This window comes from Orycteropus afer, unplaced genomic scaffold, assembly GCF_000298275.1.
Source record: "Orycteropus afer afer isolate SDZICR_OR568_19922 unplaced genomic scaffold, OryAfe1.0 scaffold00081, whole genome shotgun sequence".
Classification (NCBI taxonomy): domain Eukaryota; kingdom Metazoa; phylum Chordata; class Mammalia; order Tubulidentata; family Orycteropodidae; genus Orycteropus; species Orycteropus afer.
Genome location: NW_006921668.1, coordinates 4095897 through 4114763, shown reverse-complemented (window position 1 = coordinate 4114763; position 18867 = coordinate 4095897). Strand labels below are relative to the sequence as shown.

At 33.0% G+C, this 18867-nt stretch overlaps 1 protein-coding gene across 1 annotated transcript in view; it reads left to right on the top strand.

The window, feature by feature from the left end:
- MYCBP2 (MYC binding protein 2) overlaps positions 1–18867 on the top strand; it is a 376124-nt gene that overhangs the window by 180883 nt on the left and 176374 nt on the right. The window contains exons 27-34 of the mRNA XM_042781038.1: positions 246–337; positions 2426–2560; positions 4526–4609; positions 5736–5832; positions 8436–8628; positions 9105–9379; positions 14692–14913; positions 17773–17964. Coding sequence (XP_042636972.1) covers positions 246–337; positions 2426–2560; positions 4526–4609; positions 5736–5832; positions 8436–8628; positions 9105–9379; positions 14692–14913; positions 17773–17964 — 1290 coding nt within the window. The remainder of the gene's footprint in view (positions 1–245; positions 338–2425; positions 2561–4525; positions 4610–5735; positions 5833–8435; positions 8629–9104; positions 9380–14691; positions 14914–17772; positions 17965–18867) is intronic.

The following is an 18867-nucleotide window of genomic DNA, read 5'->3' as shown; positions in this document are numbered from 1 at the left end:
ACCATGTAGTATCCCCTTGTTCTGTTTGAACGACAGCCTCCTGGTCAAGGTACAGATTCCTCATGAGTACAATCAAGTGCTCGGGAATTCCCATTCTCCTCAATGTTATCCATAATTTGTCATGATCCACATAATCAAATGCCTTTGCATAGTATATGCTCTTCCTGGGCCATTATAAACATATTACTCAGCAAATTTTTATAACTGAATGATTGGGCAAAATCTGTTTGTTTTCCTTTCCCCAGCTGTTTGAGTTGGGTCCTGATGGAGGAGATCATGAAACTGATGGAGACCTTCTGGCAGAGACTGATGTGTTGGCTTATGACTGTGCTGCTAGGTAAAGGATTTGTTCATTATTTAGAAAAATCTACCTACTTAAAATTAAAAATCCATCATAAGTAAATAAACATAATTTTAAAAGGAAATTTTAAAAACTTGTGCTGTTAATTTCAGGTGCTTGAGAAGTTCAGTTCTGTTTTAGATAACAAGAATTGCTTTTAACTGTGATAACACAGTTAAAGCTAATAACATTCTCTTTGCATTTTTAATTCACGAGATAAATTGACGGTTTCCCCATTAAAGATTAAAGTATATGTATGGTATATGCATATATTTTGCACACTTTTTATTTTCATGCATTTTAGTATGATAATGTTCTTGTATGTGATGTGATACTGCCTACAGTTATCTGTTATCTGTAGCATTGTGGCTATACCTTAAAGTGGTTACACTGGCCATGATTCATACTTACCATTGCTAGTAGTATACCATTGATTATAACACACTTGGGGAGGTAAACAGATTAGTGATATCTCTTGGGAGGGTACCAGATTACTGTATTTATTTATGAAGATTCATTGAGTAATAGATTTTAGTCCTGTCTGTAATCCTAAGAATTATCTCAACACTGTATTATGACAAGTTAGTATTTGAATCAGAGAACATTATGATTAGGAAAAAAAATATATAAACTGCTTTATAATAATAATGATACATTATACTTCCCAACAATAACTCTGTAATGGTATACATTTTTACTTTTTGCTAGTAAAAATTTATATTTTCTAAAATAAGAATGGTAGTAAAGCACTGAATTTGCTTTTAACAGATAAATATATTTGAGAACAAAATAATAAACCTAAAGAAATTTTTGACCATTTCTTCACTTGAGCATTAACCAGATTACTTTCTATGTTTTATTCCAATAAAGGTTAAGGGAAATTTTAGGAAAATTAACTGATAATTTAATTAATTTTTAACAAAGCTTTAAGATATTATTGCTGTTCAGCCTTTGTTTTTGAAGATGAGGTTATGACGGAAAAATATAATACGTGTGCTTCTTTTTTAGAGAATCATTTAAATTTTTGTTTGTCATTTATACATTTATACATGATCACACTCCTAAGGCTTGCATTAAGCGACTTCCATAATCTGTCACATCTTTTCTGACTTTCAGCCTACTACCCTTCTACATCTGTCTTAATAATTTAACTAATCTGGTCTCCTTGCCATTTCACAACCTTGTCCTGTAGAAGCTATATGCAGCAATTCATGCCGGTCCCTGCTTTTTCTGAAATGTCTTTTATTCTTCTCTCTACCAAAAGTACACTCAATAAAATTTTCAAGTGCCTTATCTTTCACAGTCCTTCCATTCTATTACTTGGATTTTTGTGACTCACTTATATTTTTTACCAAATACTCTTACTTGTATATATGTGTCTCTTCTCTCCTAAATTAGTACACATCTTGATCCCCTAAACTCTCAAATTTATTTTTGGTTCTCTAGAGTATCTAGCATAGCTTCTCATATATAATGGATAATAATATTGATTATAAAAATAGCAGACTTTTTTTGTGTAGTTGCTATGTGAAGGGTAGTTCCAACACTGAATTAACTCAGTTCTCAGAACAATACTGTGAACTAGACATTATATTATTCCTATTTTATAAATGAAGAAATTGAAATACAAAGGCTATAACCTGCCCAGAATTATCCAGCTACTGAGTCACAAAACCAGCCTTTGAACATAGGCTTTCTGACTCCAGAGCTGTTTTCTTAACCATCACCCTATCTTCCCTCTCAAAATACTTTTGTTGAAAAGTGAACTTTAAAATTAAAGTTCAGATTTTCATTTTCCAGCTAACTTGCTAATAGCAATTTGAAAACTTGTATTATTTTAATATAAAAATTTTTATTATTTTTTGATAAATTTTAGAACTCAAGAAGAAGAGGAAGAAATATAATTGTGTTGCTATAACATATGTAACTATTATTTGTTTTGTGTCCTAGGCTGTTTTATGCTATTTAACAGGATTTTCGTAATACAGTTAATTTCATGTTTTCTTTATAAGTACTACTTTAAATAAATATATGTAGCTGGGAAAAGCATAGGCATTGTCTGTAACTCACTGATTTATCTTTCAGAGAAAAATATGCAATGATGTTTGATGAACCAGTTCTCCTGCAAGCTGGATGGTGGTACGTAGCCTGGGCTCGTGTGTCAGGACCCAGCAGTGACTGTGGATCTCACGGACAAGCATCTATTACCACAGATGATGGGTAAGTGAAGTGTTCAAAATTACTTAAGCAAACTCTCATTCTTATTGGTGCAATATTGTTTTGAAAACTCAAGAGTATTTTTAGTAGGATAAACCAAACCAAACTCACTGCCATCAACTCGGATCCAACTCACAGTGACCCCTTCCTTGGGTTTCTGAGGCGTTATCACTACAGAAGTAGATTGCCTAACCTTCCTTCCGAGGAGTGGCTGGTGGGCTTCAACTGATGGCCTTCTGGTTAGCAGTCAGATGCCTTAGGCCCTATGCCACCAGAGCTTTCTTCAGTAGGATAGAAGTCTTAATAAGATTAGAGCATAATATGACTGCAAAAAAAAAAAACAAAACACTGAACTCTTTTGCCAAATTAACTTTATCTATTTATTTATTAACTTTTTATTCTAATTTGGATGCCAAATTAACTTTAGATAGAATAAGAGGGAGTCCATATTTTTCCAAATAATGCACCCATGCATATAATGCAAACAGGAAACTAGCACTTGAGGGTGTTAAGCAGTTTACAAAACCATATAATGCACACATTATTTGCATGGAAATGTAGTAATAGGACTACTGTTCTTTGCTTTTTTCAGATAGCATTTGTATGTTTTCCTGTGTATTGTTGTTGTTATGTGCCATCTAGTCAGACCTGACTCATAATGATCCCTCCTTGGGTTTCTGAGGCAGTATCACTACGGAAGTAGATTGCCCAACCTTCCTTCCAAGGAGTGGTTGGTGGGTTTGAACCACCAGCCTTCTGATTAGCAGTCAAGTGCCTTAGGTACTATGCTACCAGAGCTCCTTTCTGGGTACTACATCCTTTAAAAGCTTACTTCCAAATGAGACATTATACAGAGGAAGGTTACAAGGATAGGGAGGAGTTTGGAAACCATAAAAATAAAATTTATTATTAAATTTGATGATTCAAATGAATACAGTTTATAAATAGTAGAACTTCACTGATATAAAATGGTATGATTTTAATAATGTGTAGGGAAATTTTGCTGTTTAAAAATAACTTTCAAGTAAACTTTGCAATTTCTAAAATATTTTCATGTGTATTATTATCATATTTGGTGCCATAACAACTTCATGAGGCAGTTATTAGCTCCATTTTACAGAGAAACAGGGAAAAGTGAGGAGTAGGGGAAATAAAGAAACAAAAAAGTGAAATGATTTGCTTAGAGTCATATGGTTGCCATGTGGCAGAACCAAATGTGAGCCTAGAGCCTCTTGACTCTAAATCCAATGTTCTATGTACTCTATCACTCTGATTTGAAAGGCCTATCATTTGTAAGAGAAAGTTAGTTTATTCTTTATTACTGTGGAACTTAAACTCTCTGAAATGGGTAGAAGTTATATAATTTCAGTTTAGTTTGACTCATAAAAGTACTATCTGAAAATAGAACACACTGATTTGTGAGGTGTATCTCATATTGTTGACTGTATTCAAGTAAAGAGCTGTAGAAAAATTTAAGTTTATTATTGCATATATCCTTTTCAACTTCCTCTAAGATTGTGTGCTAGACTTAAATGACTGCTTTGATCCTGAACTGGATGATTTTCATATACTATGGATTCAACCTTGGAATATTAGGACATTTTGAAGCTAGCTGCTTATAATAGCTCTAGTTCAATGAATTTTAAACTGTTTTTAAGTTGAAACTATTTGTTAGAGTTTACTACTCTGGTTAAAGCTGAGCTAGGGAGTCTGGGAAGGGGCCTAGAGTCCTGTGAGCAGCTACTTGCATGAGAATCATTTCCTAATTAGATTCAGTTCCTACTTTTTTTTGCTTAAACAATGCAGAGCTAGCGTTAAAATCAGAATGATGCTTTTTTATTTTCCCCTTAAAGAATGATTCTCTGTTCATTAATGTAAGATTAGAAACTGGTTGTTAAATTCCTTATTTCCTTTAATGAATCATAAATTCTATTTTTTGTGTGTGTCATTGTTATTTTTTCTTCTTAGGGTTGTTTTCCAGTTTAAGAGTTCAAAGAAGTCAAATAATGGTACGGATGTTAATGCTGGTCAGATACCTCAGTTATTATACAGGTACTGGCACACTTAATAGTTAATATGATTTATTCTTTTGTTATAATGAAGAAGTATTACTATAAAATATGATTTAATAGGAAAGAAATTATTTTAAGCATTCATCAAATTATAATATCCTGAGAGAAATGTAGTTAAATTATCAAGAACATTTAAGTTAACATTTAATATATTTTTAAACATTTTCTGTACCAAGCTTTAAATTCTGACTTATGACTCAGTTTATCTTTTATGTCAATAACAATATTTTAATAACTTATTTTTTTAACCTGCCTGTTGATTTTGTGATCAATTTCAAAATGTTATAAAGTAATAAAATTTGTTTATGTCAAAGAAATGAAATTGGGAAGATGTAGACCTGATTGATTTGCTGTAGTCTTGTTTCTTACTCATCCTTTGATGGAATGGATTGAAAAATCCCTCACTGTTGATAAATTTCTACATTTAACTGAAACATCAAATAAAAATTTTTTCATGTGATAATATTAATTACATGTTTAATATTAAGATTTTTTTTTACTTCATAATAAAAAGCATATGTCTCTGTGTGTGTCTAAGAAGTTACTGCAGTGATTTCAGAATAAAGAATCCAAATGGACATACTACCTCATTTTTAAAGTATTGTCATTCTTACTTCAAGAAGTAAAAATCAAAGGAACAGTGATTCCTAAAACAGTGATTCTCCACCTTCTGTATCTTCTTTTTTCAGTAATTACTTATAAATGTAGGTGGTACACTGATAAAAACAGGAATCAAACAGTAAACACTCACTTTTCCCAAGAAGGGATTTTTGTTTTTATTTTGCATCCAATTATAATTAATGTTTACATAATAAAGCTTTATGGACATAACAAGTTGCAGTGGATGACTCTTGGTTACCACTGGTTGAATTACATTTAAAGTGTTTCATGTGTGGTCTCTAGTAAAGGAGAAGGGCCTACACTATTTAAAGAATGAAGTCTTCACATGCTAAAAGTTTTGATTAACATTGGAAAATGTTTTTTGACAAACTCCATAGTGGCATTTGACTTAGTACAAAAATTTTAATGTAATTTCACTATGTAAAAATAACAAATATCATTGGACTTTTCAATATGAATTTGTGGTATATATCTACTACCTTCAGGCTTCCCACCAGTGATGGCAGTGCTTCAAAAGGCAAACAGCAGACCAGTGAACCTGTACACATTTTAAAGAGATCTTTTGCAAGAACTGTCTCAGTGGTAAGCCATTTTTTAAAATTAAGTTTTTGTATTCAAGATCAGTTTCATTTTGATGGTCAGTGTTTTGCAACTCTTCCAAGAGTTTATCTCAACATAGCTTTTGAACTCAGGTTTGAATTTATATTGGCTTTTATATACTAGGCCAAAGATAATATTCACCGTGGACTATGATTTTAACATGCCCAGCTGACTTGGCCTTGCTATTTCTAAACTAACTGGTGAATTTGCTAGGAAGTCATGTACAAATGCATTATGCTCAAGAAATTCAAAAATGAAGGACAAGTTAAGGGTAGTGCTGACCCCTAAAGTGTTACTTTAATACTTAATAGACAAGTTGCAAATATGACTAGGGATATCCTTGAACTCTTGGACTATCCCCATTTTACATTTAAAGATATAGTATGCTATGGGAGTTAATGTAGAATGGAAAGCTAACATGATATAATTGAAAGAACATGATATGTGTGCTCAGGAAGTCTGAGTTCAGTTCTTGCTCCATCATTTATTAGTTAAGAATTCCTATGTAAGTTATCTAAATAAACTATATAATAGCCTCATTATGAATGTCTAATTAGATATTATAAGTTACTATTGAGTTGATTCTGACCCTATGTGTGCAGAGTAGAACTGTTGCATAGGGTTTTCAAGGCTGTGACCTATCAGAAACATTGCCAGCCCTGTCTTCCAGGGCACCTCTGGAAGTACAATGCCTTTTTAAACCATAAGCCATGATATTAATGTGACTTATTAACATAGCTGTTAGTCTTATATGTTAGTAAATTATACAAAGAGAGTATTATTTATTTCATTATTCCCTATAAAATTGATCCATGTCTTGGTGGGAATGGTGTAAAGTAGGGATAAAACTATACTAAGAGTGTATTAAAGTTCTTTCCCTATGCCCTTTTTATCACTATATATTATTACTTTTTTACATTTGGTATATATCCTTCCAGACCATTTTATGTGGACACACAAACTTAATGTGTATGTACAGAATGCTATATAACCTTTTCGTTTATTTGTAATGATACTTATATTGTTGCATTTTCCTTTTTTATAATTTTCTTTTATGATATACACCATGGACGTCTTTCTATTTTAATACATTTGACTCTATCTCAGTCTTTTCTAAAGTTTACAACTAGGTAACTAACTAACTCACTGCCATCGAGTCGCATCTGATTCATAGCAACCCCTCCTTGGGTTTCCGAGGTGGCATTGCTACGGAAGTAGATTGCCCCGCCTTCCTTCTGAGGAGTGGCTGGTGGGTTTGAGCCACCAGCCTTCTGGTTAACAGTCAGATGCTTAAGCACTATGCCACCAGAACTCCCATAAATGACTATATTCTGATTTATTCCACACTGTTCCTACTGAAGGCCCAGACTGTTTCTCAGCTTTTATTATTACATTCTGCTAAATATTTTGGGAGGACAAAATTCAATCCATAGCAATGGGCCATCCATACATGCATATCTTTGATTACTTTTATGCTTATGTGATATTTATACTTGAAATATTTTTGTATATCTTGTCAATTTAACCTTTCAAGAGACCTTTGGCAATTTATAGAGAGTGTGCTTTGAATACGACTACAAGAACTTTGGCTCCTTGGTACCTTTGTGTCCTTCTGAGTGTTAAGATCAGTTTGGAATATTTTGATCCAAATAAGTATGTCTAACTATCATGTTTTTTTTCAGTGGATCTCTTTTTTCTGTGCTTGGTAATGCTTTTGTATTTATGTCTAAGTGGTTTGGTGATCATTAGTAATTTTTTAATCGTTATATGGGGAATTGACTCAATAATTTCCTTTAATACTTAAACTATAAAGCCTTATTATTAGCATTACTCTCACCAGACGATTTGGACTTGGTAGGATATTTTGCTTTCGAAGGTTCATCTAGTATGTGTTATCATGTTAACATGATATAATTTGCAGATAACTAGTATTGAAAGGAAAATCCACCACCACAAACCTATATTCTTTATTTTAAATACAGTGTTGTTGGTTTCTTCTTTTCAGTATTTTCTAGTTAATTGTTATATTTTATTAACTTATTTATCAAGAATTGACTATATTGGCTATAGTTTGTATTATAAATTTTAATATGTAGACATATAAAAAGATATTTGCTATTGTCACTGATATTTAATACTAAAACACTTTATTCATTCAAAAATTATTAAAGTTATTTAAATACTTGTATTTTTATTTATATAATACTACAATGACAATATAGAGTTGAATTTTTAAGTGAAGATATATTTATAATTTAAATTTTTTTTCCTTATTTATGTAATAAACCAGATAGTATATGGTAGTGACAAAACTTAAAAAAATTATTTTTAGATATATCAGTATTTAAGAACATTGTTTTAATAAATGCCTAACAACTTTCCCTTTTTTGTCAAACTTCAAAGAAAATGTTCATGGTGATTTAATGAATGAACTATGAGATTACCTATAATTTTGGGCTTCTAAAACTCACATAAAAATAAGATAAAATTCTAAAGTTGAATGTTAGTATTTTCCATTTAATTCAATTCAATTCATGGTATCATTTGAACTAATTTTTATCTATTTTTTTCATATTCTGGATTAGGAATGTTTTGAATCATTATTGAGTATTCTTCACTGGAGCTGGACCACCTTAGTCTTAGGAGTTGAAGAACTTAGAGGTTTAAAAGGATTCCAGTTCACAGCTACACTTCTAGATTTAGAGAGACTGCGCTTTGTGGGTACCTGTTGTCTGAGGTTATTGCGTGTCTATACCTGTGAAATTTATCCAGTATCAGGTATGATGCATTTTTTTAAATGACTTTAGAGAGAAAATACTTGAGACATTGAGAAGATTTAAATAGGGATAACGAAGAGTTTAAGATGCCCAATTGTCTTTAACCTCCTCCTAGAGTAAGGGGAGAAAGTCAACTTGATATAATGCTTGGGTGTTTACTTATACAAAATAAAATAGATTACATGTCATTCTGAAAACAGAGTCATTTTAGATTAAAATTAATTACTCTAATGTTATTTAAAACAAATTCTGTCAAATAGAAATATTTTGAACAACTGATTTGGACTTAAATGCTGAAATTAATTTTTTTTCTTTAAAAACAAATTAATTTTTGGACCATACTAATTTCTAAATTGTTTCATTTCTAGGTTTTGAGTTCTTGTGATTCTTAGCAACGTAGGAAAGTATTGAATTATACTGAACATTATCATACATATTTATTTTATTTAATTAGCAATCTATTTTATTCCTTCAAAGCTACAGGAAAAGCAGTTGTAGAAGAAACCAGCAAATTAGCAGAGTGTATTGGAAAAACCAGAACTTTGTTAAGAAAAATTTTATCAGAAGGAGTTGATCACTGCATGGTGAAATTGGATAATGATCCTCAAGGATACCTCAGTCAACCATTGAGTCTCTTAGAAGCTGTCCTTCAGGAGTGTCATAATACTTTTACTGCATGTTTTCATTCTTTCTACCCAACTCCTGCCTTACAGTGGGCTTGTCTTTGTGATTTGCTGAATTGTTTGGATCAGGTAATTTGAGTTTGCAAAATATCAGTTGAAAATCTGATTATTACTTATATTCGTTAAGGAAATAAAATTTAGTTGGCCTCATTTTTCAAACTTTTATGAAAAGTATATTAGAAAATTAGTTTGGTGTATGTAGCTTGCTTAGTCAGTTTGAAAAGTAAACTTGTTTTGTTCTGTTTGTGTTCTAATGTTTTAGTTATAAAATTGGCAAGTATGTCATGCAGTTGCTGATTTTCTCTTTGAATCTATGAGAGAGAAAGTGAGTGAGTGGGTGTGTGTGTGTAAGAGAAGGAAAGGAGAGTGAATGATGAGTTTGTGAGGACAGAGACAGCACCAGAATAGCATGTCCTGCCACCTCGGTGTCAACAAGAACAGTAAGGAGGAACAACTGAATGAACTTGCATGCCGATACCATTCATTCGTAGTATGTGCCAAATCACAGTTTCAAAATATGTGAGGTTAAAAGTCTGACAGGATTGAAGGAAGAAATAAACAAATTTACAACAGTTGTTGGAGACTTCTACACCGCTCTTTCAGAAATTAACAAAACAGCTAGAAGAAATATATAGAGAATGTGAACAGTGCTATTGACCACTATTTACAAAACAGTGTGTGCAACTGCAGAATACATATTCTTTGAGTATAAATGGAATATTCACCCAGATGGATCATATGCTAGCCCATAAAATATTCTTCTTGTTGTTATTAAGTGCGTTGAAGTTGCCTCTGACTCATAGCAACCCTATGTGCAACAGAACAAAACACTGCCCAGTCATGCACCATCCTCAAAGTCCTCACTATTCTTGATCTCATTGTTGCAGCCACTGTATCAGTCCGTCTTGTTGAGAGTCTTCCCCTTTTCAGTGACCCTCTACTTCATCCAGCATGATATCCTTCAGGCAATGGTCCCCTCTGACAACATGACCAAATTAGGTGAGACAAAATCTGGCAATTCTCACTTTCAGGGAGCATTCTGGCTGCACTTCATCCAAAAGAGATTTGTACATTCTTCTGGCAGTCCGTGGTATTTTCAACATTCTTCGCCAACACCACAATTCAAAAGTATTAACTCACCTATGGTCTTCCTTTTTTATTGTCCAGCTTCCACATGCAAATGATTGACAATACCATGACTTGAGGTGGGTGCACCTTAGTTTTCAAAATGACATCTTTGCTCTTCGATACTTCAAGAAGGTCTTTTGTAGCAGATTTGCCCAGTGCCATATGATGTCTGATTTCTTGACTGCTGCTTCCATGGGTGTTCATTGTGGATCCAAGTAAAATGAAATCCCTAAAAAATCAGTCTTTTCTCTATTTGTCATAATGCTGCTTATTGTTCCAGTTGTGAGGATATGTTTTCTTTATGTTGTGGTATAATCCATACCGAAGACTGCATAGTCTTTCATCTTCATCAATAAGTGCTTTAAGTCTATCTTCACTTTCAGCAGGCAAGTTTGTGTCATCACCATATTGCAGGTTGTTAATGAGCCTTCCTCCAACCTGATACTGTGTTCTTCATATAGTCCAGCCTCTTGGATTGTTTGCCCAGCATATAGACTGAATAAGTACGATGAAAGGATACAACCCTGACATATATCCTTCTTGATTTTAAACCATGAAATGTAACTTTTTCTGTTTGAACAACAGCCTTCCGGTCTATGTACAGGTTCCTCATGAACACAAGTGTTCTGGAATTCCTGTTTTTCACAGTATATCCACACTTTCTTAATGATCCACACAGCAAATGATTTTGCATAGTCAATAAAAAACATTTTTCTGGTATTCTTTGCTTTCAGCCAAGATCCATCTGAAATCAGCAATGATATCCCTCGTTCCACATCCTCTTCTGAGTCCAGCTTATATTTCTGGAAGTTCTCTGTCACCATACTGCTGCAACCATTTTTAAATTATCTTCTGCAAGATTTTACTTGTGTGTGATACTGATACTGTTTATAATTTCCATATTCTGTGAAATCACCTTTCTTTGGAATGGGTACAAAGACGGATCTCTTGCAGTCAGTTGGCCAAGTAGCTATCTTTCAAATTACTTGGTATAGACAAGCAAGTGCCTCCAGCGTGGCATTTATTTGTTGAAATACCTCAGTGGGTAGTCCATGAATTCCTTGCTTTTCGCCAATTCCTTCAGTGCCACTTCTGCTTCTTCCTTCAGTGCCGTTGGTTCTGGATCATTTGCCACCTCCTGAAATAAATGAACATCGACCAGTTATTTTTTGTACAGTGACTCTGTGTATTCCTTCCATCTTCTTTTGATGCTTCCTGCATCATTCAATATATTGCCTATAGAATCCTTCAGTATTGCAACTCAAGGCTTGAATTTTTTCTAAAGTTCTTTCAGCTTGAGAAATGTTGAGCATGTTCTTCCCTTTTGGTTTTCTAACTCCAGGATTTTGCTCATTTCATTATAATATGTTACTTTTCTTCTCTTTGAAATCTATTCAGCTCTTTTATCTTGTCATTTCTTCCATTTCCTTTAGGTACTCTCCATTCAAGAGCCAGTTTCAGGGCTCTTCTGACATCCATTTTGATCTTTTCTTCCCCTCTTGTCTTTTTAATGACCTTTTACTTTTATCCCGTATGATTTTCTTGACACCATCCCAGAACTCGTCTGGTTTTCAGTCACTGGTATTCAGTGCATCAAATCTGTATGTACTTCAGGTGGTCTCTAAGTTCAGGTGGGCCATAATCAGTGTCATATTTTGCTCTTGTGGACTTATAATTTTCTTCAGCTTCAGCTTGAACTTGCCTGTGAGCAACTGATCTGTTCCAAATCGGCCCCTGACCTTGTTTTGGCTGAAGATGTTGAGCTTTTCCATCACCTCCTTCCAAAGATGTAGTTGATCTGATTCCTATGTATTCCATCTGGTGAGATCCATGTGTATAGCCACCATTTATGTTGTTTAAAAAAGGTATTTGCAATGAGTAGGTAATTGGTCTTGCAAAATTCTATCATGCAATCTCTGGCATAGCTTCTATCACCAAAGCTATATTTTCTAAGTACAAATGATTCTGCTTTGTTTCCAACTTTTACATTCTAATCACCAGTAATCATCAGTAAATCTTGATTGCATGTTTTGTCCATTTCAGACTTCAGAAGTTGGTGAAAATCTTCAATTTCTTCATCTTTGGCTTTAATGGTTGGTGCATAAATTTGAATAATAGTTGTATTAATTAGTTTTCCTTGTAGCATGTGGACATTATCCTATCACTGACATCATTGTACTGCAGGATAAAATAAGTCTTAGGAAATCAAGAAAAGAACCAAATAAATGGAAAATAAACAACACTTCTAAGTAGTCTGTGGATCAAAGACAAAATTACAAAGGAAATTAAGAAGATATTTCATACTGAAAGATAAAATATAGCATATCCAAATTTGTAGAATGCAACTACAGCCCTTGTTTAGAGGGAAAATTATACTTTTAAATGCCTTTATGAGCAAAGAAGGTTACAATCAGTCATCTAAGTTTCTACCGTACAAAGCTAGAAGGAACAACAGATAAAATACAAAGCAGAGAGAAGCAAATAATAAAGTTAAGAGCAAAAAACAGTGAAATAGAAAATAGAGAAAATGAATGAGGCCAAAAGTTTGTATTTTGCAAAGATGAACAGAATTAATAAACTAGCTAGCCTACTCAAGAGGGAGAGAAGAGAGACAAAAAATAAAATTCATTATCAAATACAATACAGACTATTAATTATAGATATAGCAGACATTAAAAGGCTAATAAGGGAATAGCATGAAAACTTTATGCCAATAATGTTTACAACTTTAGTCGATGTGTGTGAATTCCATGAAAAACACAACTTTTCAAAACTGAAACAACAAACAAAAAAGTGAATGCCTTGTATCCATTAAAAAAGTGGTTCATTGTCAAAAACTTTCCCACAAAGAAAACTTCAGGCTTACATATTTCCATTGGTGAATTCTATCAAACATTTCAGAAAGAAATAATATCAATCTTTTACAAACACTTTCAGAAAATACTGTATAGGAGTCAACACCTATCAGTTTTTTTTTTTTTTACACTGATACCAAAATTTGGCAAAGATGCAGTAAGAAAATTACTGATGAGTATCACTCAGAAACATTGTTGCAAAAGTTCTTAACAATGTTATCTAACCCAGCAATATATGACCTACAAAATATATCAGGATTAAGTGAGGTTTATCTCAGGAAATGGAAGATGAGTTTAACTTTCAAAAATCAATCAATGTAATAATTCACGGTATAAACTGAATAAAGAGGGAAAATCATATGATCCTTTTAATGGATACATAAAAGCCATTTGACAAATTAGCACTTATTCATAATAAAAAGTTAATAATAAAAGAAGAAACTCCATGCAAACTAGAATGTAAGAAAACCACAGTATGAAAAAGTCTAGCTATGAGAGACAAACAAAAATCTGTAGCTAACATTTACTTAATGGTAAAATTTTTAATGTTCTCCTAAGCTTGGGAGCAAGGCACAAAGCTCAACATTGCACTGCAGGTCAGTGGAGCCCAGAATAAATGGGGGAAAAAAATAGCACTGCGTTGGCAACTTTGGGTCCATATAGCAGGGAAGGGTATTTTACCATTCAGTTTCCTGGGGAAGATTATTGCCTGGACTAGTGTACAGTTTTACTTCACTCTTGAAACCTGCCCAGTATAATGATCATCGTCTCTCTTCCACTGGGACTGAATAAGCTAACAAAGGTGGGCTTACTATATGGAACATTGCTTTGCTTTTACCTGATTTTAACACAAATGTTCAATTAACCTGCAATGTGTACACTATTTTTGTAAATTAGATACTTCTGTATTGATATACTTTGTTGAGAACTTTATAAGCATGCCGATTTTTCTGAGTCAACTCTGATTGTAATGACATAAGTTTGTCATGTTAGTGAAATAATTATAATAGCACAGAATTACAGTTGAAATCATTTATTTGAGAAAAATAGTTTCGGTGCTTGTTACTGGAAATACCTATACCTAAAGAGAACTGATTAGAGGCATAGTTTATGAATACATACAGTCTTATTTGCTAGATGACAGAGGCAAATTTTTCTTTATAGTTAATAATTTCCCCAATGAGTAATAAACAGTTTTGTTTAAAAGTATTAATGTAATGATATTCTATACCAAGACAGTAAAAATGACTGAGTGGTAGGAAATTGTGTGTCAAAAATTTCTGTGCTTTATATGTATGTATATGTCCAAAAACTTAGGTTATATTGACAAATTTAAATGCAATATATTTTTTTCTTTCTCGTTTTTTTCGGGGGTGTGTGCATGTTTGTTTTTAAAAGGATATCCAAGAAGCAAACTTCAAGACATCAAGTAGCCGACTCCTTGCAGCTGTTATGTCAGCACTGTGTCACACTTCTGTTAAGCTGACTTCTATCTTCCCTATTGCATATAATGGAGAAGTACTACTAAGATCAATTATTAAACAAGTGAGCACGGAGAATGACTCAACTCTAGTTCACCGTTTTCCACTTTTGGTGGCACATATGGAAAAACTCAGTCAGGTAGGTCATTTTCTGAAACATCATTTATAGTGAGACAATAAGACCATAAATGGAGTTATATTTAGCTTGGTGCTTATTCTTTTACATTAGTAAATACTGTTCTATTGAACAAGAACAGCTAAAATAAAGAAAAAAAAAATTATATAATGAGCAGCCTTTTCTCTCTCAAGTTTTTTATTTTGAATAATTCCCAACCTATAGAAAATTTGGGAGCTCTGGTGGTATAGTGCCTAAGGCATTTGACTGCTAACCAGAAGGCTGGCAGTTCAAACCCACCAGCCACTGCTCAGAAGAAAGATTGAGCAATCTACTTCTGTAGAGATACTGACTAGGAAACCTAAGGAGGGGTCACTATGAGTCAGATCTGACTCAACAGCAGTGAGTTTGGGTTTTTTTTGGGTTTTTTTTTTTATACCTATATACTGCATTTTATTTATTCTTACATTTGTTGATGGGTTCTTGGGTTTTTTCCACCTTTTAGCTATTGTGAATAATGCTGCAATGAACATTGATGTACAAGTATCTGTTTGAGTCCCTGTTTTCAAGAGTCTGGGATATATACCTAAAAGTAGAATTTCTGCATCACATGTTAATTCTGTATTTAATTTTTTGAGGACTCACTAAGCTCTTTTACATATTGACTGTAACATTTCACATTACTACCAATTATGCATCTTTGTCACCACTTAATATTTTCTGTTTTTTGGTAACAGTCATCCTGCTGGGTATGCAGTGGTATCTTATTTCTATTTTGATCTGCATTTCCTTTTTGACTAATAATGTTGAATAACTTTTCATGTGCTTACTGCTCATTTGTTATCTTCTTTGGATGAATTTCTTTTTTAAGTCCTTTGCCTGTTTCTAAATTCAGTTGTTAATCTTTTAGGTGTTCTTTATATATTCTTGATTTTGAACCCTTTTCAAATGTATGATTTCCAAATATTTTCTCTCAGTCTGTTGTCTGAGGTTGGTTGTCTCATTACTTTCTTAATCAAGTACTTTAATGCACAAAATTTCTTAATTTTGATGAAGTCCAATTTATCTGTTTTTTTTTTTTCTTTTTTGGCTTGTGCTTTTTGGGTTGTATCTAAGCACCTATTGCCAAATTCAGGTCTTGAAGATTTACCCTGTTTTCTTCAGAGAGTTTTATGGACTTAGCTCTTTCATTTAATTCATTAATCCATACTGAGTTCATTTGCCTATGTAGTGTAAGTGTCCAACTTCATTTTTCTATACGTGGAAAGCCACCTCTCCTACCACCATTTGTTGAAGATATTATTTTTTTTTCTGCAAATAATATGCACCTTCTACGTTTGTTTGCCTATGCCAATTTTTTTTCACATACTGCTGTAAAGATTAAAAAAAAAAAAAAAATTAGCATAGCATGTTTACAAAATACCTCCCAAGGAGAGGGAGCAGTTGGCAAACAAATATAGAAGGTGTGTGTTATTTGTGGAAAACATACATTCTTTTGCAAGTAAATGGACTTGAAACCTTTATCAAATATCAGTGGCCATAGATAGATGAGTTCATTTCTGGACCGCCATTTTTGTTCCATTGGTATATGTCTACTCTTCTACCAGTACTTCACAGTTTTGATTGTTGTAGCTTTATAGTACATTTTAAAATAAAGAAAATACGAGTCTGTCTACTTTTTCCTTCTTTTTTCCAGAATATTTTCCCCATTTGGCATCATTTCTTTATAGTTTCATATGAATTTGAGATTCAGCTTTTCTTTTTCTGAAAAAATATCTATTGGAATTTTGATAAGGGTGTGTTGAACATGTAGGTCACTTTGGGTAATACTGACATCTTAACAGTCTTCCAGCACATGAACATGGGATACTGTTCCATGTGTTTACGTTTCCTTTAACTTCAACAGTGTCTGGTAGTTTTCAGTGTACAAGTCTTTCATCTCCTTGGGTTAAATTTCTTGCTAGATATTTTATTCTTTTAGATGTTATTGTTAATGAAATTGTTTCTTTAATTTCTTTCTCAAATTCTTCATTGCTGCTGTATAAAATGACAACCAATTTTTGTATGTTGATCTTATACCCTTCAACTGTGCTTATTAGCCTCAGGTAGCTTTTCTGTGAATTCTTTGGCAGGGGGCGGGAGAAAGAAATATGTACCATTTGTCAATAGAGATTCCTTTACTTCTTCCTATCTTATTCATTTGTTTTTCTTGCCCAGAAATTCTCTGGCGAGGATTTCCAATACAACGTTAAGAAGCAGTGATAAAAGTGTACATCCTTGTCTTGTTCTTCAGTATTCCTCCAATAAATAAGATTTTAGCTGTGGGTTTTTCATAAGTGCTCTTCATTTTATTGAAGAATTTCTCTTTCTGCTTTGCTGAGTGTTTTGTCATGAAAGAGTGTTGAATTATATCTAATACTTTTTGTACAGCAGTTGAGATGAGCATGTGATTTTTATCCTTTGTTGCATTAATGTGATATATTACAATGATTATTATTATTATTTTTAATGTGAACCACCTTTTCTGGGATACATTCCACTTGGTCACAGTGTGTAGTCCAGTATGCTGTTAGATTTGGTTTGTTAGTACTTAGCTGGCTATTGAAACAAAACAAGACAAGACAAAAACAAAACTGTTAACCAAGGAATCTGTATCCAGCAGAACTGTCCTATATTATAATGATTAACTCCATATTAACACAATGTGTGAACCTTTTTGTATTAATCTTGGCAATTACTAATTAAAAACTAAATGCATGTAAATAAATAAATACATTCCCCCACAAAAAAAAAAAAAAAAAAGAACTACAAAATAATGGATTTTGGAGCACATTTGTGGATTGGCTTTCTCAAAAGCTAACTTTTTCCTTTCATGTGTCATAGAATGAAGAGAATGTCTCAGGAATGACAAGCTTCCGTGAAGTTTTGGAGAAAATGCTGGTTATTGTTGTGTTACCAGTCAGAAACAGCCTAAGGAGAGAAAATGAACTCTTCTCCTCCCACCTGGTCTCTAACACCTGTGGATTACTTGCCAGTATTGTCAGTGAATTGACAGCATCAGCACTGGGATCTGAGGTAATGAGTGTTTTATTTTGAGATTAGATGATTTGCATGTTTAAAATTTCCACATAGTTCATTTTTCATATATTTAGGTTCTATAAAAATAAATTTTAAAATAAGTCAGTATTAAACTGTATTTTTTTTCTGAAAAGAAAATATCCTAAAGCTGGACTTTTTTTTTTTTTTTTCTCTTCTTCATACCTTTTCTTTGCTCTTATTTGCTTCCTCTTCCTCACTGTTATACCAGAACATCACAGTAATACAAAGAATACTTTTTCTTCTTATCAGACCAGGTGCCCGTTGAGTAATTACCATTACCCAACAAAAGCAAAAAATAGTTTACATTGCTGAGTAATAAGCAATATTGTAGAAGTAGGAACAGATGGTATTGAAAGATAAAGAAGTTGAAATCTTAGCTCTGCCCACCTGATTGATGCTAGACAAATACATATGTAAAATGGGTCCAGGGTGGTATCACTATGGAAGTAAATTGCCCAGCCTTCCTTCTGAGGAGTGGCTAGTGGGTTTGAATCAATAGCCTTCTGGTTAGCAGTCATATGCCTTAGGCACTATGCCACCAGAGTGCCAGAAAATTTAAAAGGATCAAATGGTATTATGTTTGTAAAAAGTCACTTTGAAATACTTTAAGTGCCTTTACATTGCATAAAATAATGTATTTCACTACCTTATTTATACTTTTGTTACTTACCTAAATGTTTTGAATGGTTTGGACAATGTTTCTTTTTTTTAGCCTAAAGTGCACATGGTAGATTAGGGCTTTTTTGGTTTTGTTTTGATTTTTTTCTTTTGTGATTTGGGTGAAAATTTACAGAGCAAATACACTTTCCATACAGCAGTTTCATACACTTTGTCTCATGACATTGACCACAATTTACCACAATGCAACATGTCCCCTCC